Here is a 26,799-nt window from a genome sequence, read left to right on the forward strand (position 1 = left end):
GTTATTTTTGCTTCTTTGAATACTATAGAGTGAAGTGTATTGTTAGAAATTCAAGCACTGTTTGTTTTCTCCTGGAGGTTTAAAAAATATCCTAATATTTAAATATCATGCCTAGATGACCTGCATCACACAGAAGCAAAAAAGGCACAAATATCAATTTATTTCTATCTTCAGGTCACTTCATGATCATGAATCAGTCACACTTAATGTTCTTCCTATTTTGGGGCTGCTGCATTTCTTTGTTAGCCACATCTTCCTTGTAAGATACTTATTACATAAAATCCCTTATTCATACGAAGTGTCGCTTAGTCTGAAAAAGAAACGTGGAGGAACCCAAACACTCTTCAATGAACATGCAGGGAAAGGCTGACACCCAATACAAAGGAATTAATTGAGAGTTTATTCCAGATGGTTCTCCTCACTTAGTATACAAGTCATCAGAATAATCTATCAAATAGACTTGGACTTTAATGATATGATTTTCTTCTATAATGCATTTTGGTTTTTGCTTCTAACAACCTGTTTAAAAAAAAAATCTGCCAGATGAAATGTTCAGCACAAACTGCAATCCTTACTATTTGTAGAAAATATGACTTAAAAAAGGACACTATCGGGTAATTCTTATTTTAAATGTTTACACTTATAAAAATGCTTTGGAAGCTTGAAACTGAAATCCTTTGTAATAATTTTCTTCTTCCTACCTCCCTCTTCCCAACTTAAATGCCTTTATTAGCCCAGGATTATCATAAATGACAGAGTGCAGCTGCTGATTAAAAACATTAAAAGACCACAAATGGATAAATTGTGTTTCAAAAAAAAAAAAAAAAGGAAGCTTACATGGGTTTTTTTTCAAACAAATAAAATGCATAGATGGCTACGGTACTCATCCGTCAACCTTTACAGTGTCCGCTTGAGGTAGCCTTTCTAAAGAATTACTAAACAACCCCCAACATAATCTAAATCTTTTCATCAAAACCACTATCTCCTTGAAAGTCCACTCTCAATTTCACACCAGTGGTGATCAACAACATAATACATTTTAAAAGCTTTTGAAAAAACAGCAGGTACAGTGGACACAAGTGTTAAGTTCTAAATCTGCAGCCCTCAATGTACATTGTATGCACATAAATATCTCAGCTATAATACACATTCAAGATTCATCCCTAAAAGCCATACTATTATGTAAAGCACAGCCATGCTAACTTCAGGATACAAACCATAATTCCACGTCTACAAAATGAAAGTAGAATTAGTGGCAGTTTATTGCCTCATACAAATTTAACCAACATGGCAACCATGCCAAAGGAATTAAAACATTTTCAGGACGTATGTACAGACTGTACATTTCAGAAACATCTGAACAATAAAAATGCAAGAACAATCTCTGCATTACGAATTAACTAAACAAATGGTTTGAAACCGTCAATGCATTGAATGGGTTTACAAAGGCACTTCCCTACCCAAAATAGGAAATGACAATCTGCAGCCTAGAGGGAGGTTGGAGAAGAGTGCTCATCAACTACTGCACAATCTCAACTTTAAGAAAAAATAAGCAGGATTTAATCAAACATTTATAGGATTCAATGTGATCCACTTCTGAAAGAGTTCACACAGTCTCATCTTTGTTTTTATGTTGCTTTTCTTGGCTCTCTCGTTCCGTACTTTGGCTCCTTCGACGATCATGTTTGTCCGAATGGTCCTTGCTATCACTGTGATCATGTTTGTGGGAACGTTCTTTGCTTCTGCTACGCTTTCTAGGTTTTTCTTTGCTGGGACTCTGGTCTCGTTTTCTGGACTTCTCAACACTATCTGTTCTTCCTCTGCTTCTGCTTCTACTTCGTTTATTTGACTTCTCTTTACTTTCATTTTTGTGTTTACTTGATTTCTCTTTACTCCTGCTTCTGCTGCGCTTACCTGTATTCTTACTTCGGCTCCTACTCCTATGCTTTCTTTCCCGGCTTCGACTTCTACTATGTTTTCTCTCTTTTTTGGAATCCCTCTTGTCATCCCGGTGTTTCTTGTCATCCTTGTCATCCTTGTGTCTTCTTTCTTCTATATCACCCTTACTTTTCCGTTCTTTTGATCTTTCTCTAGATCGATCTTTTTCCCTCTCACTACCTCTTTCCTTATCATAATCTCTCTCTTTTTTACGGCTCCGTTCATTTTCTTTCTCTCGCTCCCTATCCCTGTCTCTTCTATCTCCTTTCCGGTCACGACTTCGACTACGGCTTCTATATCTGTCCCTGCTTCTGCTTCGCCTCCGTTCTAGGGTGCGATCAGTACTTCGAGATCTCCGCCTTTCTTTTTCTCTCTCCTTAGCTTCACGTTCTAATCTCTGCCGTTCTCTTTCTCTTTCTAGCTCTCTATCAAAGCTAGATGATCCATGGCCTTCCCGATGATGACTTCTGCTTCTGGATCTTCTGGGAGACCTCCTGGGACTGATGGATCGTCTTGGAGACCTTTTAAAATAAAAGATAATTCAATATGAAACACAACCTTTTCAAGTTAAGGGACCCTCTTTGCTTTCTAATTTATACTTTACGTACATAGTCTATATTTAATCTTAAATACCAAATATCATCTGATTATTTTAATCCATTAGCATCCATCAACTGTTTTGCCTGTTGCCTTAAAATCTCTCTCAGTGAAAAGACACCACATTTCTGGCAATAAGTTCATTTAATGCTGGTAATAAGTTCATTTTAATGTTCATTTTCAAAATAACGTGTATATGACCTTGAACGTCTACGTTCCGCATGCCGGTCTATTTCTTCCATTCCCTCCTTGCCATCTTTCTTGATTTTTCTAGGTCTGCTTTTAATTTGCTGGTCAATGGTTTTCTGGACTGGCACAGGAATTCTTGGAAACAATGTGGAAAACCATTCAAGCTTAGTGAGGAAGGAACGAAGCATCTCCCCGATGGTCATAACACAACCCCCACCTGCCTTCACATCCAGGTCCTACAAAATACAAGCAAAAAATATCCTGATGGTCAAAAATATTCTCTATTGATTTTCAAAAAAAAATGCTGCTACATTACTGCCCTATTGAAGTCTCATGATTATGAAAGTTTAATTGTCTCATATTCTAATACATTTCCTTAGAAAAATTCAAACTCTGCGCCCTTTGGATTTGGCAGTATGTTACAGATAGGGAATGGGACTTAATACATATGCATGCAGGCACATACTAATCCTGCAGCCATCTGGATGGTAAGGGACTGTGGATGAAGAGATTAACGTGAAATCCCCTTACACAGTCTGGTTACATGGTATGATCTTGTATTTTATTTAAATGCCACAAAGTTGAGAAGTCCTCTCAAACTACATTTAATACTCCATTTTGTGGATGTACAACTGTGTACCATCATACCCAACCCTGTGGCCTAAATCATTTAAGAACTACATCATTGCCTATCTAAAAATGATCACAGAAAAACCTCTAGTACAAAATGGCATCCTAACAGAATTGGAAGCAATAGCAAACCAACTGCCATGAAGCAGTGAGGTTTCTAATTTAGAAATATGTAAAAAAATAAATAAATGAACAAATAATTGGAAACGCATAATCCATGATGACCATTGTCTCTGAAAAGGGTCATTACCGCATGAAGGCCTTCTTGCTATGCCCTCTCACAGCTCAGGACATGTTAGTCAGCTATTGTCAGTCCCAAACCTATAGTGCAAGCACACAAGGAAAGTGAGATTTGTTATCTAAACAGGAAGAGAAAATCTAAATGTAAAACTGCTTGCACTCACACACATTTAAGTGTTCAGATATACAGTTTTTCCAAATATAATCGCTGCAGAGATCTAAAGAAGAAAAAAAGGAGTTAAACGTAGCACCTGGAGAGTACGTACAGTTAAACAAAATAAACATAAGAAGCATTTTGAAAAGTAACTCTGTATCCTGGGAAGTTTTTCACAGCAGCATGACAAAAGATGAACTGCTTCCACATATTTAAGAACTGGAGAAAAAAAATCCTGTAGGTTTACATAATTCCATATATATAAATTACCTTCATCCTACTGAGCTTGACCAGGACTGGTAAGAAATTTAAGACAAGCAGCCCCAAGCACTTTTTCCTACATAGCACAAAGCTACTGAAAAAGCAGCTGGGAAAGAAACACTAATTGCAAAAATATACTGGGATATTTTAAACAACAATAAACACATATATGCTGATAACCAGTTATCTGCAAGAACTGAAATGTATAAACTAAAAAAGGTGCTTAGAATAATGAACCAGTTAAAACCTGCACAATGTATCACACTTGTGATCACTTCATTGTCCTGGGAATCAAGCTGTTTGCGGGACCCTGAAAATGAAGCCACCCCAATCCTCCTAAGTTACAATGCAACATTGCAGAGGAGTTCATATTAACTAGCACCACCTGGGGGAGAAGCAGGATATCACAGCAATGCATTCAAGATTTAAATTTGTTTTCATTTTTGTTGCAAACAAACAATAACACAGGTTTACCTGAAGTAACAGCTGTTTCCTTTGCACAGTGTTTTTGATACTTAGCATGAAAGAAGCTGTTTAAAATAAATACACTGCATTGCAGTCACATACAAGCATAATTAATGCTATTTTTAATATGAGTATTCGGACATCATTTGCAACTACAACATTTGAAGTTTCTTGGAGTAGATGCCTACTGTCACACTGAAGAGGGCAAGTGATCCTTCCTGTTCCATTCTTAAATCTAGGATGTGATTTAAAACCTGCTCAATAAATACAAATTGCAACAATATGTAGCAGACTGTATATTCAACTTCATAGGCCAAGAAAATGTCACCCACCAACTCCTACTCCATTCCTCCAGACAGTAAATCAGGACTATGATTCCAAAGGTATTCTCCTATCTGACTGCGTAATAATGCAGCCTCTTCACTGAACTTCTTCAGTTAGCAACTCATGTTTCTTTTTTTGCCCCATTAGCAAAAACCTTAAGGTTACTAGAAACAATGCCACCTTATGCAGTAATTAGGCTGTTTGTTTCTCCTCTGAAGAAATCCTGGGTTTAGTTATTCCAGGACATGAATAATAACCACAGAGATTTTTGGTAGTATTTTTCAAGGTGAATGTTGGTTTCTACTATGTACTTCCTACTCTTCTATGTAAGCACCAATTCCCCCTATCCCAGGAATAAATGCAAAATACAAATTTAGCACTCTCAAGACTTACTATACCTCGCTCAAAAATAATTCTTTTTCTAAAAACTCCACAGAAGCCACACTCACACAGCCTGCTGTCTGCATTCCGATTTAATAAACCTGTTTCACATGAGTTTGCAGTACTTGACACAGTAACATCATAACCAATGGAAAAGTCTATTAAAACTTTGAAATCTAAGAAAAATTACCTGGGTCCCACCTCAGACCTACTTCCTGCACTAATTAATGAAATTACCAGAACATAACATTGCAACATTCGAACTACAGAAAACCTTATCAAACAGTGTTTAAACCTAAAGTAGTAACATGAAAAGAAACAAAAGAAAACAAATTATTACCCTCGCCGACATACCTCTTCATCATCAAGAAAGGATTCAAACCAGTCCCATAGATCTGTAGGTGGTTGTGTGTACCTTTAAGTACAAAAAGAATGTAATATTTTAATACAGTTTCCTGTATATTAAATTAGCCATTAGTTGATTATATTGATACTTACCTAATATACATAAATCCAAGAGCCCTAATATATGGAGAGTCTGTATGAGTTATAAGGCCCATCACTTGCTTACGAGTGAGTTTCAGTGTAAATAATTTGTAGAGCAGACAAAAGGCAGTAGACACAATTCCTCCGGTTCCAACGCCACGCACCTTTCAAAAGAAAAAAAGACAGAGGAAGTCACAAAGACATTATTCCAAATCTGCAAAAGAATATGAGAACTAACACTAGATTAAATCTACAAATGGAGCTACATGGAAAAAGTAACACTACTTGGATTCACAGCTCTGGAAGCAAGGGGAATATATCAACTCTTTGTAATAAATAATTTCACATCTAGGGACTGAGCCAACATACAAGCAAGTTTTAGCTACACTTGCAAAATTTATTTACCAGACAGAAAAATTTAAGAAGGCACGTACTTCTACTTACCCCTCCACACATCCCTGTCTGGCCTGCTGTTTTTCTGCTCCCCTTTTCCCATGGTTCAACATGCGTAACCTGAAAAGGTGGGAGGGTGGGAAGATAGAAAATGACAATTAAAACCTCCATAATGTTTAGCAGCCTGTACAAACCTAATTTTAAACAACGGATATCCTAAATCAATCTTAAGTAGCTTGTCTTCTCCTACAAAATTCAAGATCAAGCCTGCTTTGCCATTAAAGCAAAGCATTTGGCCTTTTTAATTACCACATTAAGAAATTATACCCAAAAATCACAGATGATTAAAAAAAACCCAAAACCCCACCAATGCAAGCATCCATGCTTACTGTATACTCCACATACTTTCAACTACTTTATGACTAAACCCCATCATTACTATCTTCTACAGTGACTAAACAACTACCTTTATTTAAACTGCCTCTTAACAAGTTTAGTGATACTTACTGATGACAGCTACAGAAGTCAAAATCTACAGTCTCATATTCATAAATCTCATTTATGCAGTGAGCTTAGCTAGAGATTTCTTTTGAGTATCACTTACAATTAGGACAAAAGAAAGATGTCTATAAAGCGTAGTATTTTAAACAAGAAAAAACACTGCTTTTTAGATTAACTGCAGTGATGTTCTTAGATAAAATGTTCCTAAGTATGAGTGAAGCTTGCCTAATTCAAATCTTTTGAGATGTATTTACAGATGAGTGCATGAACATAGTTAACCAACACCATTCCTTAAATTTGACAGTAAGAGTCATGAACAAGTCAAGAACCATAAAACTGCCTAAGCTACATTTGAAATTGTGAAATTCAGAGAAGTAACATCTGGCTCTATAAACAAGTACATTTCCCAAACACATCAACTTAAAAAAATAAGCAAAAACAAGACAAAAAAGATAGAATGGTGTTGTACTGGACTGGGGCTAAGAGTTTGTGGCCAAGTTGTACTGTAGTTCACAAATTAAAATTCTTTAACAATACATGAAACAAAATTAATTATGTACACAATCACACAAACCCAGAGATATACTAACAGCTAAAGTTGCTGAATTGTTGGGTTTTTTTGTTTTTGTTTTACAGTTGCTGTCTTATCCAAATAGGAAACACGAGAGATGCCAATACCGTAGAACTCAAAATCCACTATGACTTTCTGTATTATTAGCATCATATGAGAAGTTCACAAATACTACATAAATAATACTGCACATCCTTCTGATTACTTACAGTTTTGCCTCTCACAGGAACCTAAGAGTATTTTTTAGTCAAAGGATCAAGTATGACACTATTACAATAATAGTCTTCAATTTTTTTAATTACAGTTACATTTATTGGCCACAATCAATATAAACATGCTGGTTTTGACAGATACCAATAAAAAAACCCAAAGCCCTGAAAACAATACTCATTTCAGAAAAACGCATTTGAAGTTTTGATCCTACAAAGACTACTGCATACAGTTAACTTCTTGGAAGCATACAGATTAAATGAAGTTGAGGACATGCATGTGGTGCTAGTACCAGGGATAAAGAAAGAGGAAGTCACCCACTTCACAGATGTGGAACTGAAACAGAAGACCAGAACTGCAAGTGAATTAATTTAAATATCTAGACAGAATCCATATCTTCAAGCCTTCAAGTCCCTATCACTAGCTGCCCGTGTGACTTAAGATCATCTTTCCTGAGAATCCAGAACCCAGCATTCTTCAATTTTTTAAATGAGAGACTTATTTCAGTTCCCAAAGACAAATACTCTTGAAAATACGTTTGCTATGGTGGATATCGAGCTTATTAAAACAAAAAAAACAAACAAAAAAAACCCAACAGCAATTGTTCAACACTTTTCAGGCATCTTAAAACATGAACAGAATACAAATCTTAATATCAGTGAAGTACCTTCATCATCAGGTTATCTTCTCCCTCACATCTATTAGTCATGATTAAGCAAGGGGCTGAGTTATCTCTTTATTTAGCATGCAGTTTTGAGTCAGAATAACTGTCAAGTTCAGTAAGCAAACTTTATTTACATTGGATTAATAAGTAGATATTTAATGGCATGTCAAAATTCTTCCCCAATTTAAGATTGAGCCACTTAAGAAATGAAACACTGAGACAATCAAATGAACTATTTGACCTATTGCAGTTGAACTCTACCAATACTAAGAAGACAAATCACATCAAATATTTTTTACTACATCTGAAAGGGTCCATGTAAAATACAGCAAGCTCTCAAATTTTCTGAAAATATGTTTCCTCAATAAATTTTTCAGCTCTTGTCGTCACTTGCAAAAATAAACTTTGCTGCTTTCCATTCTGATGGATTTGAGTGAATAGATGGATAGAATTAATTATTTCTGTCTCATATGCCACAAGTGGTAAATTAACCAAAGAGAAGCTTTGTCTATGTAATAGAGTAATCTATGTAACATAGTAACATAGTAATCTATGTTACTCTGAGTATTAGAATTAAGTAGTCCGCTCCAAATGACAGAGCGCAAGCAGAGAAATGCTGTCATTAAGTGGAAAAACAGTAGCACTGTCTTCATAAGTACGTGCAAACAATGCCAAAAATCTCTAAATACTTTCGTGGAGTTGTTTTTCACAACTATGGTGCCCTAAGTAACTTGACTTGCCCTGGTTAAATGAGACAAAAAGGCTACCTTTTCTTTCTTTATAATATCAAAGTATATTAACACCTACTAAGTGACACAGTAACGTTATGAAATAGAATCTATTCACTGGAGAAAAATATCTCAATAACCACCACAGTACAGCTGACTGAAGACAGCAGCCTGAATTACCTAAGTTTTGCTCTCATTATCAGAACAAAGAATGTGGCTGTGTTGATGAGCATTAGTTATGCATACCTCTACCTGGGAGACTGGCTTGATGGAAGCCTCGCTGCAAAACTGATTCAATCCTGCTAACAAAACAAGAACTGAGACATGGGTGCACTGATACAGTTCAGTTACCTCCCCAGCACATCCTACCTATCGCCGAGAGAAGCACTAAAATGAACTAGTTTTTGACTGGGTGTGGAGGGGGGGGGAAGGCCCCTAACCTCTGAGGAAGAAGGCCACATGCAAAATCCTGTCGAAATCACCTACAGTCACCACCGTACCTTTTGCGTAGTTACACGGCGTGTCGGCAACTCCTAGGCTGCGGGGAGGGCTTGTCTCTAGAAGTGGCATGCAGATCGGGTCCCCTCCCCACTCTCTCCGACTGAGAGCGCAGTCCTTAGACGGCCATTTCATCCCCGCTGCCCTGGCTCTCACGCTGCCCAGTTCCGAACTAACTTACAACTCCGTAACTCCAATCCCGACGCGAAACACGTTTCTTTTGTAAGAGAGAGAAGGCAGCACCTCGGATGCCCCCAGCTAAGCAGCAAAATCGAGGTTTGCTCCCATCCCTTACCGCGAGATACGGGGCAGGAAGACCAGAGAGAGAATCCGCAGGCTGCAATCAAGGCCTTCCCCCTTCAAAAACCCCAGCCACAGGGCGCCTCGGGACAGGCGCCAGCAGAGCCCCGAGGAGTCGGCGGCGCCCAGGGCGCGGCCCGCAGGCTCACCTTGAAGTAGATCTCATCCACCACTTCATGGTAAGTCTTGAGCTCGTATAGCTGCACCTTGAAGTAGGGCGACGAGAGGATGTTGGTGAGGATCATGGGGTTCAGGTTCATGGTCTTCTCATTCCCCCACAGCGGCAGCACGTTGCCCTGCTTGCCTGAGGCCGCCGGCTTGGGGGCTCCGCTCTGCAGCTGCTGCTGGGACGGCGGGACGGCGCCAGGCTGGTGCTGGGCCGCCTGCTGCCCCTGACAGTTCCCGGCGCCGACGGCGGGGCTGTTGTTGGCCATGGCGGCTCGGGGCCCGGAGCGGGGCGGCGGCACGCGGCCTGCAAGGCGGACGAGCGGCCGCGCCACACCAGAGCGCGGGCTGCCGGGCCGGGCGCTGCCTCCGCCAACTGCTGACAAGATGGCGGACTGCGCGGAAGTGACGGCTTCGCCTTCCGGGGCCGAGTCGACCAATCCCCGCGGGGGACCGCGGCGGCGCAAGGCGGCGTCGGGAGAGAACGAGACGGGGAAGGGGATGGCAAAGGGGCTGGGGCTGAGGCGCCCCCTCCCCGGGGGGCCCGGCCCCTTACCGCGGCCCGGCCACATGGTTCCTCCTCCTCCTTCTCTCAGTCGGCCGCCTCACAGAGCCGGGGAGGCGAGAGCCGCCCGGCCGCTAGCCAGCTCGCCTCTCCCGCTGCCGAGCCGCCGGCACTCGCGTTGTCCCTCGCCCGAGGCTCACCTCAGCCGCGGGGCTGCCCCGAGCCGGGCGGCGCCTGACGTCCAGGCCGCGGGCCCTCCAGGCGGGGAGATTCCGGCCGGGGAAAGCGAGGGGAGCCTGCGGTGCGCCGCGGGACAGCTGCTGTCACCGTGCCGCGAGGCGCTAGGAAGCCAGCGGCTTGGAAATCGGTCCCATCGGTCACCCTCGCCGTGGGTAGTGAGGCCGGGGCACAGCAGGAGCGGGAGGTTGAGCACCGGCCGGCCTGCCTCCCGCCTCCACGTTAACAGAGAAGCTAGGAAGTCACGGCGGAGTTGTTCAGCGTGTGGGAATCTGGGGTGAAGAAGCGTGTATTGATGGCTGCACGGGCAGGATACATCAAAGCCTGTTCACTTTAAACTAGTGCTGGTTACGAGGCCTGCTCCTCCGGCTGGGACCTGGCAATGGCCGGGCAGCTCCAGAGAATCTTCCGTCATACACCAAGAAAACAGTAACTGGTCCCTGCTGCTAAATTCAAGCCGAACACCTCTTCCTGAAGTTAGTAATGCTACATGCAGACTCGGAACCATCAGAAATAGGTTAATGCTTTTTAAAACGAACAGGTGGATTTAAGAAAGTAACTGTCTACATTTAAAAGCTAACAGGAAATGGAGAAAAGATAAAATCCTCCAGTTTTGCCTGAAATGTATCTGATATGTGAATTGAACTTGAATTTTCAGGTTATGTTTAGCTTATTATTCAAAGGTTTCCAACAGGTTTTGAACTGCACACTTTTTTGCAAAAGCAAAAAAACCTAGTTACATACTTTGGTGTCAAGCTTTAACCTGAAGTACAAGAGGGAGACAATGCACGATGTAGAAGAATTGCCAAGAGATTCTAAGCATCAAATGACTGTGCAGAAAAAATAACTGAGAGTCCACGGAAATGACTGCAAAGTGGACATAGTGGGACAAAATACATTCAGTTGTACACACAGAGAAGGGGTCTACATTGCTCAGTGCACCAGGAAACAGCTACAGAGAGAAGTTGGTACAGAAGTGTGCATGGAAATAGCATCTCTGTGTGCTATTTCAAACTAATTCAGATTTTGAATGTAAAAACGAGATAAATACTGCTGGAAGTAACATTAGAATATCTTCACTCTACATTACACATTGAAAACCTGAGGCACAGTAATTCATCTTCATTACTCTGGCCCTTTACTGTACCTTAGAGCTCATACTATAGCAGAAAAGTGTTCTTATTGAGGCCCTGACAGTTAACAGTTTCTCCAAACTGCCTGTTCTGCTATCTAGGCTCTTCACTCCCCTTTTCTAGGAATAGCTTCACCAGCCTCCTTTTGGCTTTCTCTTCCCATCTCAGCCAATTTCCAAAGATGTTCACAAAACCTTCATTACTTATCACAGGACTTTACCGTCTTGATGCAGTAAATATCCATTTAACAATTCCATATGAAATTAAAGAACTAATCACAAAATGAATTCTAAGAAAGTGTCCTTATAGCAGTGAAGTAGTCTTGTTCTGGAGAGTTATCTAGAGTAGTAACTTTTACTTGAAGCTGAGTGGTATTTTTGTTGTTGTTTAGGGTACCCTTGACTCTTTGAGCACTTCTTTAATTTGCCTTGTATAATCACTTCAAGACAGCCTGTATTTCTGTTATAATTTATATTACCCAAATTGTGTTTTTATGCATTTATCTTTTCCTGTTGGAATATTTAGTCAATATGTTCCAAACCTCAGTGTTTTTCCTCAGTATAAGGTAACATTTTTTTACTTCTTACGCAGTCCCCCTTTGGTGGCGATGCTGAAACCTTTGATATAGCTGCAGCCTATAAAACCATTTGCTCCAAATTAGATTTTCTTCCCTCAGGCATCCCAGCTTGTCTTTACATAGAAGAGACCCAAAGTAAACAAACAAACAAACCAAAAAACACCACCAAAAAATCAGCAAGGAGGTGATTTTCACTTGCAAACTGCAAGGAACTATATATAATTCTAAAAAAGTAAGAGTATGGTGATCTGTATGTAAAAGCCTAGCCTCCCTTGTCATTCACACAGATTTCAGAAATTTTCTGAATTTTCTCAAATAGGCCTAATCTGTTAGTTAAAGCTGAGGAGAAGGATACTAGTACTTAGTCACTAAACAACCTCTGAATCTGTTTTGAGAAGAATTGTTGTTAGCTCTTGAATTATAGATTAAGCAGTATTGCTGCATGTGTTTTCCTGTCAAATATCAGTGTGGACTAGTGTCTTCTGGCAGTAGTGCTGCATTAGATTTCTTTTCCTAGCACATTTAATTATATGCACTGCAACTTTAAAGGGAAAGTACAGTTGCCTTTCTCATCCCAATTACTGAAGGATAAAATAAGTTTCAGCAGTTTAGGACTTCTTGATTCATGACTTTATACTGTGAGATGCTTTTATTCCAGCATAGTCATACAATTTGTTGCTCTCTGTATGGTACAAAAGTAAGAGGCTTCTCTAAAAATAACCTGCTTAATTTGTGGGCATAGTGAACTGAATACAACTTGAATATTCAGTTCAAAAGTACAGATTGTGATGTGAAAAATACCTTTGAACTGAAATTTCTGAGGAATGTCATCGACTTGGACCTCCTTTGAGCAGGGGGTGCACTAGATAACCCGTAAAGGTCCCTTCCAACATAAATTATTCTATGATTCCTTGAGACTGTTAAGTAGATTTACCACTGCATAAGGAAAAAAATCCACTCCAAACTTTAGACAGACTAAATCAAAGATGGGGTTTTTTTTCAGTGAGAGAATAAAAAAAAAAAAAAAAAAAAATTCTATGTAATGGCGAATAATCAGAAGAATTTTTCAAAACTTTTCTAGCAAGAAAAAGATCAGACACCCTGGAGTCAAAGCAGATTGTCCAGCTTAAAACTGCTTATAGCACTCTCCATCTCTTTCATGTTGCCATCTTCAAAAGATTGGATCTCCATCCAATTCTACCACCCAGTATGGAACAATCAAAAAAGTTATTTCTGTGATGGTATTGTTTGATAATGGAGAATTAAACATCTGGTAATTCTGAAGGTTTTACTTACAGTGGTACATTTTGGGATGAAGTCTCACAAACTGTTAGGAAATTGTGTGAATTCACAATGTGTTATGAATTTACTTTTACTGTATACTATATCTTTACTACTGTTCTTCCCTATCCTTTTTTATTCTTGACAATGTCATACTGAATTATAAGTAGAATTTTACAGGATACCAGAATCTATAGCATTTTAAGCCATGAAGTGAAAGACTTCTATTAATAAACTTTATCTCTGAGGTATCTCTCTGAGGTAAAAAATATTATGCATAATTTATAGATTGTCTAATTGAGACATAGGTACTAAATGATAGTTCAAGGTTAAACAATGACTCAACAGCCAAAAAGAGCAACTGAGTTGTAAAACAAAGAGCCTCCAACCTATCTTCTTTTTTTCTTAAACAAGGTATTCATACCCTTATTTCAATTACAGTGTATTTTCTTTTCTAAAAAGCAAAAACCTAATTAAAAAGTAAAAATGAATTTACTAGACTAGTCAAAGGGATTTAGTGAGAATTATTCCCTATATACTTTAAAATAACTTTCCTATATAAGTAAAGATCAGTAATATTACAACACTTATTTAAAGCCTGTTTGCAATCCAAACTCTGAAATAGCAACTCTCAGGCTGCCTTACTCAGATGCACTGTTGTTAGCGCTCCACTGTTAGATGAGAAACAATTGTAAAATTGCAGAGACAGCTCCCTATTTCTACCAGTCATAAACCAAAACGAATATAAAGAAAAGCTAACTGTGATAGTATTCCAAAACCTGAAAAACAAAGAAGTTAGAACAGAATGGAACCATTCTAATTACTTCAAATATCTGGAAAAAAAAAAGTATGCATTGCCAGGTTGCAAGCACACTTACATACATTTCCTAGCTATTGAGTAAACAACATAGCTAATCTGCTGTTAGCTATATATGCTTTGTCTAGGCCACATCCTGCAAACTTAAAATGTTATCCAAGACTCAAGTTTAAGCTATCACAGGCAGATATCAGCATATAAATTTCCAGTATTTTCTGAAAACTAAAACAAAAAGTATTGAATTGTGGTCTAATTTAGTTAACAAATCTCTACCCTCACTGCCACCAGAATCCTTCCTTCTTTTAGGTCCCAGGCGTACAATGTCCACTACCCTTTTTATATAGCTGCCCCACCCTGTGATTAGCAAAACGCTTTACATACTTGTGAACAGAAAAAGTAACAGGAAATTTGGAGCCATGTCTTCCTTTCTACTTTCACTGTGCATCCAAACTGCTGCCTGCTTTTTGAGAGACAAATCTTGTCCCAATGTGGAAAATACTTAATGAAATCCTGCAAAAGACATACGGGTGGGTTTTTTGGGGGGGGGGTTTGTAGTCTCTACCTCACCCTAGCAGACCTCTTTCACTGCATGTCGCGACCAGTGCAATAGGGTTAAGTTGCCCCTACGGAGAATAACACACGTCTGCAGGCACAGGAGCTGTACCGAGCCACACAGAACCTAAAAGAAATAGCACGAGGAGTTAGTGGGATTTGGGGTTTTTCGCGTAAAAATTAGGGACACCCCCCCCCCCCCCGCCAATCACTTTTAATTCCATGGAGGCTGGCACAGGCAGACACAAATACAGCAGGCGGACTTTTAGTTGTTCATCTATCGTCTTGCATTAAAGAGGATTATAGGACGTTCTCCCTACATTAAAAGACGTAAATAAGGGGTTTGTTGTGCGGCCGCAGGGAGCCATAGTCCGGGGCTGAGGAGACTCCGCCAGCTGCTGCGGGGCGGCAGCTTCCCGGCGCTCCCGACGCCGCCGAAGCGTCGAGGCTTTCCGCTCGAAGGGGCAGGTTTGACTCAGAAATCCGTACGCAGGCGTACAGGCCTGGCGGAGACGAGAGGCGAAGGCGGCCCCTTCCCCTCAGGCGCCCCGGCGAAGGCCTGCTCCCCACTGCGCGGCTCCCCGCGGAAGGACGCGGGGCCGGGCCGGCCGCTCGCAGCTCCCGCCTGAGGCGGCGGCGGAGGCGGCGCGCGCCCTTCCCGCCGCGGCGGGCGCTCGCTCGCGACGCTGCACGCCAAGGGAGGCGGTTGTTTGCGCGAGGCGGGAGGTCAGCGCCGGGGAGAGAAGATGGAGGGAGAAGCGCGGGGCAGCCCCTGGGGAAGGGCGGGGGCGTGAGGAAATGACGGTTGAGGGATCGGGGGCGGCCAGCGCCGCTCCGCCCTACCCCTCGCGGCCCCTGCGGACAGCCAGGAGTAGGCCCCGGCCGAGACCTGGTGCCCGTGAGGGCTGGGGCTGAGGCGGCCCTGGCCGGCGAGGGGAGGGCTGGCGCAGCCGCGGGCTGCCTGGCGCGTAGCCTGGGGAGGGCTGGGGCGCAGCCTGCGGGCCAGGAGCGTGTGGGGATCTGGTGAGGGGAGTCCAACAGGCTCACTTTGCTCCCGAGGAGGCAGATGGCTGGCCTGAAGACTGAGCCTGTTTCCTGACTTTGTACATATATATATAAAAAAATACATATTTATATTTACGGATAAAAGACCTCATGGGGCAGTCAAGTTGCCAGCATGCTCAGTCCAGCTGCTTTGGTTGTGCTGGACCTGGTGCCCGTTAGATCTGCTAGTGAGCCCTGGGCTGCAGTTGTCACCTGGCAGAAGGGCTCTGGAAAGCCATGTGCCCACAGGACCACGTTCCTTCACTTGCGCTGTTCCTGTGGAGTTCATTCATCATTCATTAGGGCCTTATTTTTAGGTTTAGTGGGGATATTTCCTGTTAAATATTTATGTGTGCTAAAAATGTAGTTTTTAATGAAAGGTGGGAGAGTTGGAAATGCACTAATGGTTATGACTCTAATGCCATGTTGAATTATGTTAGCTTATTTATAAAATGCAGGCACTAATAACTAGGTTCAGCTCATAGTAAGTCTAAAGCTAAGGTCTAGCAGGACATTTCCTCTTGCACGACATAGTAATTATTCAGATATTTCCTGCTTCTTACTATGTTGTAGAAATTGTTTTGAGCCATACATGCACAAATCTGGATATAAAATAATCTGAATTGTAAGATAAAACAAATGATAGATGAGAGACAAGAAAGCAGGCACCTAAGCGAGGAATTATTTATTTTTCCGCTCTTGCCAGAAAAGCTAAGGAAGATTAAATATGTTGCAGTTTTGTGAACGCTATGTAGGTGTGCTGGATGGAGAGTGACGAATTATGAAACTTGCTTTTTTAGGATTGTGTATGATTATAATTGTTTTATAAAAATGTTATTTACATCATTGTATGTGGAGGGAGTAGTTAGTGCATAATTTTGCTAATTCCTATGTTTTTTTGTCATTCTCTGAATAGAACTGGGATCAGGTCTACCCCTGCTTAATTGTGAATTGAACACTACTGAAAACAGCAGACTTTGATAAAGTACTTCGGAAAAAAAGAGGGTTTTATTTTAGCACTAGCAAAATACTATGGATAAGAACTTTCAAGAAGAACAGTTTACAGGAATTATTAAATTTACACCTCCTTTGTACAAACAACGCTACCAGTTTGTTAAAGATTTAGTGGGGAAATACAAACCTAAGAAGGTTGGTATTTTGGTATTTTGAATTTTTATAGATTTGAAAAAAGTTAACATTAGGTATCTCAGGAAGACAGGAAATGCATAGATAACCTGCTGACTTAATTACCAAACAACAGTAGTGGAGGAGCTATTGTTAAAACTGAATTGCCTTAGCAGACACTTGATGATCATGTTTTGTTTTTCAGGGGTGCATATAGTTAATGTTAATTGATGGGAAGGGGGAAAAATCTAAACAAGAAAAATGCCTTAACCTGTTTTGGAGAGTAGGGGGCATTCTGGTTTTAATATAATGCTGAGGATTTTGGTTCAAGCTGCTTTCATCATAGTTTGGTTTTGTTTTCTAGAGCTGTTAGTTCCGTATACGATATCAGGTTTACCTCATCATGCACGTGGATGTTCTCAGAGGAGAAGTGACATTAAGAGTAATATACCAGGGCTCTTGTTTTGGTACTCATTTTGAAAAGTTAAATTATTTAAGTAATGTTGTGTAGTGTTTGCTCTCTCCTAATATGTCCTCCCCCCACCCCCAGCACCTCCTCCCAAAATGCAAAAAGTTGAGAAATACCTCTGTCTTCAGTGTTTAACTCTGAAACTGATGTTAATGTCTTAGGGAGCATGCAAGAAATTGATGAGAAATGCACCTGCGGTGCCCTCACATAATCATACTTCTAGTAGCAAATATAAATCTAATACAGTCTATGACGTCATGGCACTGTAATCTGCTTTTAAATAGAGCATATTCAGGACTGTTGCATCCGTACTGAAAGGTTTGAATTTTCTGATTTAGGATGTAAAATGGGGGGGGGGGGGGGAAGTAAACTTTCTGTTTACCCACAGGGTAGAGGTAAACTGAATAGAAACAATTCAGGATTTTCACAGTGAGAATTGAGCATTGTGCTTCAACCTTGACTTAGCCTGAGAAAGAACAGAGGGGTTTGGTTCCACCTCTTAAGCTTACAGGAGAGAATATCTATTATATATTTGACTTTGTGGTCTGAATATCCCCAGCTTTCCCCACTTAAACGTTAGACTGAGCCTGTAAACTTGTTTTATGCAGATCCTTTGCTGCTAAGTTGGCTGCTGGTGAGCCTATTCTCAGTGTTTTGGATGGAGAATAGTCCAGTGAAAAGCAGTGGTGAATGTGAAAATTGCTGCAGCTTTAATACTTAGAAACATACCTTACTGTTATTTGAGGGAATATGCCTTCATGTGGAAGATGTTCTCCACAGCCAGTGGGATGTTCTACATGTATTTGTTTATGGCTGTAATAACAAAAGGTTAATCCATTTAAAAAATCTTGTAGGATCTTCATATAAATTTTTTTTAAAGAATTTTCAAATCCTTGTCTATCCTGCTTGCAACTGTAAGTGTAGTTATGATCGTGAAATGCTTTATTCTATCATTAAAAATTTATTTTGACATAAATATGGAACTTTTATTTTATTAAAGTCTCTGAAATTACTTGGAAATATGCAGTGTTTACACATTGTTTAATATCTAATTTGCAGGTGGCAGATTTAGGATGTGCTGACTGCACACTTCTCTGGATGCTGAAATTCTGCAGTTGCATTGAAGTGTTAGCTGGGCTAGATATCTGTACAAGTATAATGAAAGAGAAAATGTAAGCTCTTGCATTGTGTTAATTTAAGGTTTGTATTTGGCTTGACTTGGTGGCATGTTACATAATTTCTTATAAAGAATTTCAAAATGAGGGTAAATGCAGAAATACCAGCTTGGTGAATGAAGAGCTATCCATTGTTGTTAATTAGTGTCCTGGTTTCAGGTGGGATAGAGTTGATTGTCTTCCTAGGAGCTGGTACAGTGCTATGTTTTGAGTTCAGTATGCGAAGAATGTTGATAACACTGATGTTTTCAGTTGTTGCTAAGTAATGTTCAGTCTAAAGTCAAGGATTTTTCAGCTCCTCATGCCCAGCCAGCGAGAAAGCTGGAGGGGCACAAGAAATTGGGAGGGGACACAGCCAGGGCAGCTGACCCAAACTGGCCAATGGGGTATTCCATACCGTGTGACATCACATCTAATATATAAACTGGAGGGGAGTGGGGGCGGGGGGATCGCCACTCAGGGACTAACTGGGTGTTGATCTGTGGGTGGTGAGCAGTTGCACTGTGCATCATTTGTATATTCCAATCCTTTTATCATTACTGTTGTAATTTTATTAGTGTTATCATTATTAGTTTCTTCTTTTCTGTTCTATTAAACTGTTCTTATCTCAACCCACGAGTTTTACTTCTTTTCCTGATTTTCTCCCCCATCCCACTGGGTGTGGGGGGGAGTGAGTGAGTGGCTGCGTGGTGCTTAGTTGCTGGCTGGGGTTAAACCATGACAGTTAGTTACATTGCACCTGTGTCTGGGGACTACTGGGCTGTAGATGCCCATAACATCACCTAACGTAGTAAAGGTCCAAATCATGGAATGGCTCTGAAGGTGTGTACATCTGAGAAATACACTGTTTGTAAAGGTACTAATACATTGTATTAGTAGTATCTGTTTATGCTCATATACGACATTACTGTGGTATGCAAATCTGATCTTTTAAAAACGTGCACGTAACTCTCTTTTAGTCACTGTGGTGGGAACTTCATTCTTGTTAACATTTTCAAAATGCAAAGGTTAGCTCAGTGTTTTGTGTCTGGCTTAGAAGGCTCTAAAACATGATGTTTTTGTGATCTTTGAAGCATGGGTCAGACTGGTGAGGAACACCGAAGTTTCTCTCTTGGAAGCTGATTCATATGGTTTCAATGAATGCGTAGGATGTAGATGCTGACATCACTTGCTCTTTCTCAAGAATGAAGGAAAGTAGCCTTTTGTTATATTTAATGTTTAATGTGTGTTTTGTCTGATGCAGTATTTCAGAATGAAATTTGCCCATATGTTTTACTTCTTGGTCTACTTTATTTGGAAAAAAACAGGTTAATATGCTTGCCTAATAACTTCCCCCAAAATCCTGTAAAGCGTGTCTAAGCCAGACTTACTGTGTGTGTCTAGAATTGAGCTACTATCAGAATTTACAAGTGATTTTCCAAGTGGCTTGAGAGTATAGTGGAAATTTTCGTAAACATGAAGGACAACTGCTGAATTAACTCCTCTGTGCTTTCTGTCCTATTGTAGATAGTCATAAAAAGTGTTTATATTAGACATTCTGGTTTTTTAATCTGTAAAATAGTTAACCTTTTTGAGATTTAAAAGGTATCTATGTAGGGTGTTAGCTAGTTCAGCTACATGCACCATTTATCTTGTCCTAAGGTCCTTTCTGTGACATTGTGTTTTTAACACTTTTGTAGGCATAGGTTGTCTCCTCTTCCTGTTGATTATTTACAGCCGGCTGAAAGATCCCTAACTGTTACCTTGCATCACGGTTCAGTTGCCCATAAAGATCCTTGCATGCTTGGTTTTGACTTGGTAACTTGTATTGAACTGTAAGTATTAGGCCAACATACTATGTTTTCCTAAGTTCATTAGGGTTCAGTTTGGAATTTTGTCCATACTCTAAACACACTTGATCAAAAGAGTAGCAGAATGTGGCATTTTCTAACTTGTGCTTAAATTAACAATACTAAGAAATTCAAGTGGTGCTAGCTTATGGTAGAAAAAGGATATTGATGAAAAAGTCCAAAAAGCAAGAGGAAATTTTCTCAGACAAAAACCTCTAAGCTGCCACTCAGCCACAATGCCAGTGCTAATATTGCAGAGCTAGGCTTAAAATTACAAGGTACAGATATGGGTTTGGGGTTTTTTTTGACTGTTTTTTAAGATGATTAAAATATAGTAGGGTGTTTTTAAAGATAGAAGAGAAACTTATCCTTTACAGAATAGAGCACCTGGAAGAGTCAGAACTGAAGAAGTTTCCTGAAGTGGTGTTTGGTTTCATGGCTCCAAGCATAGTTGTGATCAGTACTCCAAATTCTGAATTTAACCCTTTGTTTCCGGGAGTGACATTATTCAGGCATCCAGACCACAAATTTGAATGGAACCGAGTGCAATTTCAAAGCTGGTAAGTTTACTGAACATCATATGCAGACAGCTTTGAGTGCTCAGTAATGTCAGAAAGGAACACCTATACGTTTTCAGAATGGTTTGTGTATGTGGTTTGGTGTCAGTGGAGTTTCACACCTACTGATCTGGCAAAACATTTCTTTGCTGTTATGAATAGTTAAGCATGCTTTGTGGGTTTTGCATTTAATGATGCTTGTTAAGTTGGCTTGCTTTTACTGTAACTGCTCTGCAAAAATATTTAAAACTTTTACTTTCCCTTTTATATATCTTCATTACAATTAATGCATTTGAAGTGTAAGGTATTAATTAACCTTTTCACTTAATAATACCCTGCTATAGAAATGCTTCATAAAAACCTGAGAAATGTGCTTACTATGTATGGTGTGTAATCAAAGCACTCAATTAGTCCAGACCTTTCTGTAAGAGTATGCAAGCAGATTTATCAAATAATCACAGGAGCAGAGCATGTTGAATAAAGTTAAGGATAGTTTAGTGAATCATGGCACAACGAAAGATTTTGTGCAAAATATATGTACATGACAGAGGGTTGCACGAGATATATCTTACTCTAGTATCAGTAGATGTAATAAAAACAAAAAAAAGAGGGAGTGGGATATGTATCCTGTGATAACATTCAACTGTCAGGCAGCTGTGGAAGAAAATACATGGTACAGTAAAGGATGTCATACCTCAATAGCCAACTCTTGGTCAGAAATTTTATCTTGGAAAATTTGCCACTTAGGTTGTTTCTGCCATAGACTTTAAAGTATGCAGTGATTTTTGAGTATATAGTTTTGCAAAGCTTGAAGCATATATTTTTCCCTAAATAATCATAGTAAAACCTGCCTGCATTATTAGCTAAAGGCTGAATACCTTAGAGACCATTTATAAGACTTAAAGTAAATTTAGATTCTGCTTTTGGATATATGTGAATTAAAAATATTGATATCACTGAAAGAGTGATTTTTTTTTTTTGTGCTGCAAATATCAGAAAGTCTTTACATTTGTGTTGTGAAATCAAAGTATTGCAATATTCTCTAAACTACATGAGATACTAATTTAGTTTACTATTTCTTCACGGAGAGTAATGCAGGTAGGTAGTGCCATTTTAGTTCCCAGCCCCATCACTTTTTTCACACTGGCTGATGTACAGTATTACAAGATTGGTTTCCATTTAGATGTCATGTACATTGTTGTAACCTTGATTAGGTAGACTTTACTCTTTATACGTTTACAACAACCCCCCCTTTTTTTTTTTCTATTAACAAATGGTCTCTTGTGCTTTTGGGTTGTGTATGTTTTTTATTGGGTCTTCTCAATTTTGTTCTCTAAAATTGGTATTTTTTAGCTCACTTTCAGTGCATTTAAGACAGTGAGTAAGCAACTGTGAACATGTATATTCTATGCAGATATTTTAGAAATAACGGTAATGCTTGGTTGCCTAAATTACTGATACTAAATGATTCAGACTATGGTAGGCATATGATTACAGCTCTGATTCAGCAAGTTTTGACAGTGCTTATCTTCAGGCACGTGAGTATTATTAGAGAAATTATGCTTAAGCATTCACGGGGTCTTGCTTCTGTTAGAGAATGCATCTTTATCACATTAAAAGATTAATATCTAGTATGATTGGAATAATTTGTCTTTCATAGGGCTCTAGAGACTGCCAGACGCTATGATTACTTAGTGGAATTTACTGGTGTAGGGCACCCACCAACAGGAATGGAGAACGTTGGGTTTTGTACCCAAATAGGTGTGTTTGTTAGAAAACATCCTCAAACCAGTGAATCTGCTCAGTCTGAGAAACCCACTGAAGGAGTTTACAAAACAGTAAGTATTATTTTCTTCCTTTAGGAGGATGAATAAAGAATAAAATTTTCCATGACCTGCCTGTGAAGGTGTTCTTACTATGGTCTACTATTGCTATTCAGTCTTAGCTCTGATTAACATACACCATAAGATCAAGAGAGTCGAAGTCCATGATTTGTGTTTCTAATTGTATAAAGGCCTTTAACTTTTAGGTTATCCACTAAATAGCAATATGGATAATCATTCTTATTTTAATGTGCTATTATCCTTAGAATGAAAATTCTCCTTTCTGCCAGATATACAGTGACACTATTTTTATAATAGTTCCTCTAATCATTCATTTTTTCATCATGTGGTTGTTGGCACTGACAGACTTTTCAGGTGCATAAAAAATAAAAAGCATAAAAAAGTATTTCTAACAGAGTGTATGTTGCGAAGAACTGCATATTCTTGTCAAATATATTGTCAGAAGGAAGGCATTTCCCAGAAATTTGATTGACAGGACCTCTTCTGTGTAGTTTGCCTTAGTAGCATTTGATGTTACATGCTGATCTCGGTGTTTTCAGGTAGCCAGTTCTGGTTTTTGCAGAGGCATGGGATCTTGCCAAGTAGCCTGTTCTTTGGTGGTCCACATCAAACCACTTTGTTTTTCAGCACTAAATGGCTTTTTCTTTAGATAACATCAGATAATATTTTTGTAAAGTACTCTGCTTTGTGTTGCAGTGTGTCACACGACAAAGCCTAATGCATCTAAGTGCCATGTGGTATAAATCAAAGGATGGGTTTGGTTTTTTTTTTCAGAGATAATATGAAGTAATAATGCAAAAAGAGAAATATATTGGGTTTTTTTCCTCAATCTTATGAGGCCTTAAATTATTTGTTTCAGTGAACATATTCTAATATTTCACTTCTTTGTTTAAAGATCTATATGTACCTTTAATGTGTATGTCACCTGTATGTGACCTGATGTGAAATGTCAAGTGACATTATGGGAATGTCTTTTGTAGTTTCCAAGCTATAAAGACATTCTACACACTTGAAATTTCACCTGTCATCTACTGCCCTTAGTAGAATCGAGAAGTGCTCTTTAGTGCTCAGCAAACTTGGAAATAGGTCTAGGTGACTGACACATACTAGAAATTGCTCTCATTATCTTCTGTTACAGGGTCATTATGGAGGGAGTTTTGACAGCAGTATCCTTTGAGTTTAAACAAGATAGTTATATCTCATGTGTTTCTTATCAAACCTGGATTATTACATTTTTATTTTATTATGTAACTAATTTATAGGAATACATCAACATTTCAAGATGTAATCAGAAAGTAAGAAGGAATAGTTATAGACTGTGGAACTTCAGTGGTAGTGTGTTGGTATAAAGCATTTCCTAGTAAACTAGTGGGAATGCGATTGCCTGCCTAGTTGCCTTGATTGCCTTGGAGTACAGCTCAGTGTAAAACAAACTGCAAGTTCACAGATTTTGATGTCACAATTTATTTTTTAGCATTCTCTGCATCTGTGAGAGCATATTTAATGTTTTACTCTGAAAACAGAATGAAAGATTTAGCTGCAGTCCTGGTTTCCAGATGACGGTTCAGAAGTAGTTTAAAATCTACATAGCTGTGGAACTGTCACCAGACCCTCATGATGAGTAATGTGGAAAGTAAGAGAATGATTAAAAAGAATTAAAGAATTGCAGGGCTTCACCTTTCCTGATCTACAAGTATAGCTTGCAGATACAAGCCTGATTTTTTTTAAGTTCCATTAACTTATCTAATTGCCATTGTAGTTGTAATACATAAAATCAAGTCATATTGTCTAGTAGTTTCTCTATTATCTGAAAATGTTTAAAGTAATAAGCAAAATAGGATTGAATCAAGAATTATGTTCACATTTTAGAAGCTCTATTTGATAAGCAAATGTTAAAATCTAAGCCTATGATAATGATAAACATTTTATGTGTTCTTGTATGTTGTAAAGGTCTTCAAAGCAGTGTATCCGAGTCTTAAAGATGAGAAGTACCTCCAGAATGCAGTGGTCAGTGAAGTTATTTTCACAGCACAAATCATTAAGCAAAGTCTGCTGGACTGTGTAATATCAGAGCATGAGGAGTATAATGATGATCCTGCTGAGAGAAAATCCAAATTCCAACCTTCAATGAACTATTTTTCAGACAATCTTGGAAAACTGGTTGTTGAAAAAAGCATGGAACCATTTGTCAATGGACATGTGGTTTATATACCTCTTACAACAATCTTTTCTTTTCCCAAAGTGAATCAACTTTGTGGTACCTTTGAGAAGTTATGCAAGCTTATTGCTGGCAAGGTCACACTGAGCAGTGATGGTTCTGCTGTGATGTTCAATACTGAACATGAAAATGAAGAGAATTAGATCACAGATTTCTCGTACAAAGTTCAGTTTAAGTAATGAAAGTGGTTTTTTTAGTAGCTGTCAAATGGTGTGTTCTGTATGCTAACTAGAACCACAAAATCTTTTCTAAAACTTCCAGTATTTATCCATCAGCACCTCTCTTGTTCACTGAAGATGAGTGCTTCTGACAAAGATTGTAGTAACTTATAGGGCTTTGGAGTATCAGGGGCTAAAAGGAAAGAATTAATTCCCGTGAAGAAAAATTTTAAGTATTTCTGTTTGTTTTCTGTTACCATATTGTAGCTATCATGACTAGATTATTTTTGGTAATCTTTTGTTACCTTTAAGGATAGTTGATGATAACACAGAACTATGTTGTTGTGCTGAATAATATGAGTCGGACATAGGTTTAGGGCAGCTTTTTTCTTGATAGAATAAAATTTATAGACGCCTTTTTCAACATGAGCACATACTCAGCCTTCGTGAAAACTAAATGTTGTTCCAGATAAATTGGAACATGCCACAAACATTTATAGCTCAGTAAATTCAATAGTGGGGAGGAGTGCCATGATGTTGGATGTGAGGTGGGGAAAAAAAGGCAGTTTTAGCCCTATTGTCTTATCCAGTTTCTTGGTAACTGCTACTTGGAAAATAAGTTGCATCCTGTAACTTTCCAGAAGCTGAATTTAATTAAGTTGAAACTGGTATCTTTGACTGTTCTGTTTTTGAAAAAAATTTAAAAAAAAATCTGTCACTGTGAATGCTAACCTGGCCCTGGCGTATCTGGAAAAGAAAAAAAAAATTAAAAAAAATATCTGTGTTTTCACATGCAGCTGTTGTCCAAGAAGTCTTGACAACACATTCAGCAGAAATGAAAAGCAGAGGTGTTATAGATAGTAGAGCTTACTGGCTTGGCCAAGGTGATTTTTTTCTTAAGTAGAGCTGAATTGTATGTGTAAATGCACAGTAAGCAAATGTTAGACAATGGACTTGGGAAGACAGAAGTTTTGAAGGATGCACAAGATTGACTTGTTCATACAGGATTAATGAAGCAGTACACTACAGTTCTTTTTAAGTTTCTTTGTGTACCCAAATTTTTTGAACCAACAATTTTAATATCTCAGCTGAGTATTTCTAATGAGTAAGGAGATGGTTAATTAAGAGGCCTCATTCTGTGTATGTTTCACAATGTAATTGGCAGCTTTGAATGAGCTAGTATTACCAGAACTGACTTCATGTTTGTGAAATGCAAGTTACACAACTTTCTGAAAATAAAAAATTCTCTGTAAGGACTGACTGTTTCTTAAAGATGGTAACTGCATTCTACCTTCTACATTTTTGGAATTCACTTGAAATGATTAAGGTGAAAGATCAGACATAAAGGGAAAAGGCAGCTGTAATTCTCTGAATTGAGAAATGTCACAGAATTTGTAACAGGTTGAGTTTCAGAGGAAGAAGAATGATCTGCAGTGCTCTGTCATGCTGAATGATTAAAAAATGCATACTTAATAAGCTTTGTATTTAGTGGGAGATTTTTCTCCTACAACAAATAGACATGGATTATTAAAAATTAATTTCATATGATATTTAGAACTAGAATTAATTAAAATTCATCTTTA

At 39.0% G+C, this 26,799-nt stretch overlaps 3 protein-coding genes across 9 annotated transcripts in view; 1 reads left to right on the forward strand and 2 right to left on the reverse strand.

Annotated features, from left to right (window-relative positions):
• Positions 1-377: 377 nt before the first annotated feature.
• Positions 378-10,097, reverse strand: PRPF38B (pre-mRNA processing factor 38B). The gene is made up of 6 exons (XM_069789439.1): positions 9,680-10,097; positions 6,110-6,178; positions 5,678-5,829; positions 5,534-5,594; positions 2,737-2,960; positions 378-2,459 (listed from the first exon to the last, which is right to left on the reverse strand). Exons 1-6 carry the CDS (start codon positions 9,962-9,964, stop codon positions 1,607-1,609), a joined length of 1,644 nt encoding a protein of 547 aa, XP_069645540.1. The 5' UTR covers positions 9,965-10,097; the 3' UTR covers positions 378-1,606.
• Positions 10,098-14,865: 4,768 nt separating this feature from the next.
• HENMT1 (HEN methyltransferase 1) lies at positions 14,866-26,501 on the forward strand. Of its 7 annotated transcripts, none has more exons than XM_069789446.1 (7): positions 14,871-15,523; positions 16,758-16,990; positions 18,495-18,607; positions 20,290-20,424; positions 20,817-20,999; positions 22,657-22,834; positions 24,791-26,501. In XM_069789446.1, the coding sequence occupies exons 2-7, from the start codon at positions 16,874-16,876 to the stop codon at positions 25,199-25,201; spliced, it is 1,137 nt and encodes a 378-aa protein (XP_069645547.1). In that variant the 5' UTR covers positions 14,871-15,523; positions 16,758-16,873; the 3' UTR covers positions 25,202-26,501. The 7 variants fall into 7 exon arrangements, with proteins under 7 accessions (XP_069645550.1, XP_069645547.1, XP_069645549.1 ...); XM_069789448.1 differs by having other exon boundaries at positions 14,871-15,265; XM_069789452.1 differs by lacking the exon at positions 14,871-15,523 and adding an exon at positions 18,044-18,263 and having other exon boundaries at positions 16,875-16,990.
• Positions 24,835-26,799, reverse strand: part of EEIG2 (EEIG family member 2) — a 38,620-nt gene continuing 36,655 nt past the window's right edge. Inside the window, exon 11 of the mRNA XM_069789442.1 lies at positions 24,835-24,938. Coding sequence (XP_069645543.1) covers positions 24,908-24,938 — 31 coding nt within the window. The 3' untranslated portion in view covers positions 24,835-24,907. The remainder of the gene's footprint in view (positions 24,939-26,799) is intronic.

The sequence above is a fragment of the Haliaeetus albicilla genome, chromosome 8 (assembly GCF_947461875.1).
Source record: "Haliaeetus albicilla chromosome 8, bHalAlb1.1, whole genome shotgun sequence".
NCBI classification, from domain to species: Eukaryota; Metazoa; Chordata; class Aves; order Accipitriformes; family Accipitridae; genus Haliaeetus; species Haliaeetus albicilla.

Excerpts from the sequence above, each read along its gene's own strand:
- PRPF38B (XM_069789439.1), bottom strand. The coding sequence starts at position 9,964 with ATGGCCAACAACAGCCCCGCCGTCGGCGCCGGGAACTGTCAGGGGCAG. Across the intron at positions 5,595-5,677 it reads CTTGGATTTATGTATATTAG|GTACACACAACCACCTACAG; the intron begins GTAAGTATCAAT and ends TTGTACTTAAAG. Across the intron at positions 2,961-5,533 it reads CCTTTCTTGATGATGAAGAG|GACCTGGATGTGAAGGCAGG; the intron begins GTATGTCGGCGA and ends TGTATTTTGTAG.
- HENMT1 (XM_069789446.1), top strand. The coding sequence starts at position 16,874 with ATGGATAAGAACTTTCAAGAAGAACAGTTTACAGGAATTATTAAATTT. Across the intron at positions 16,991-18,494 it reads GGAAATACAAACCTAAGAAG|GTGGCAGATTTAGGATGTGC; the intron begins GTTGGTATTTTG and ends TCTAATTTGCAG. Across the intron at positions 20,425-20,816 it reads TTGGTAACTTGTATTGAACT|AATAGAGCACCTGGAAGAGT; the intron begins GTAAGTATTAGG and ends TATCCTTTACAG.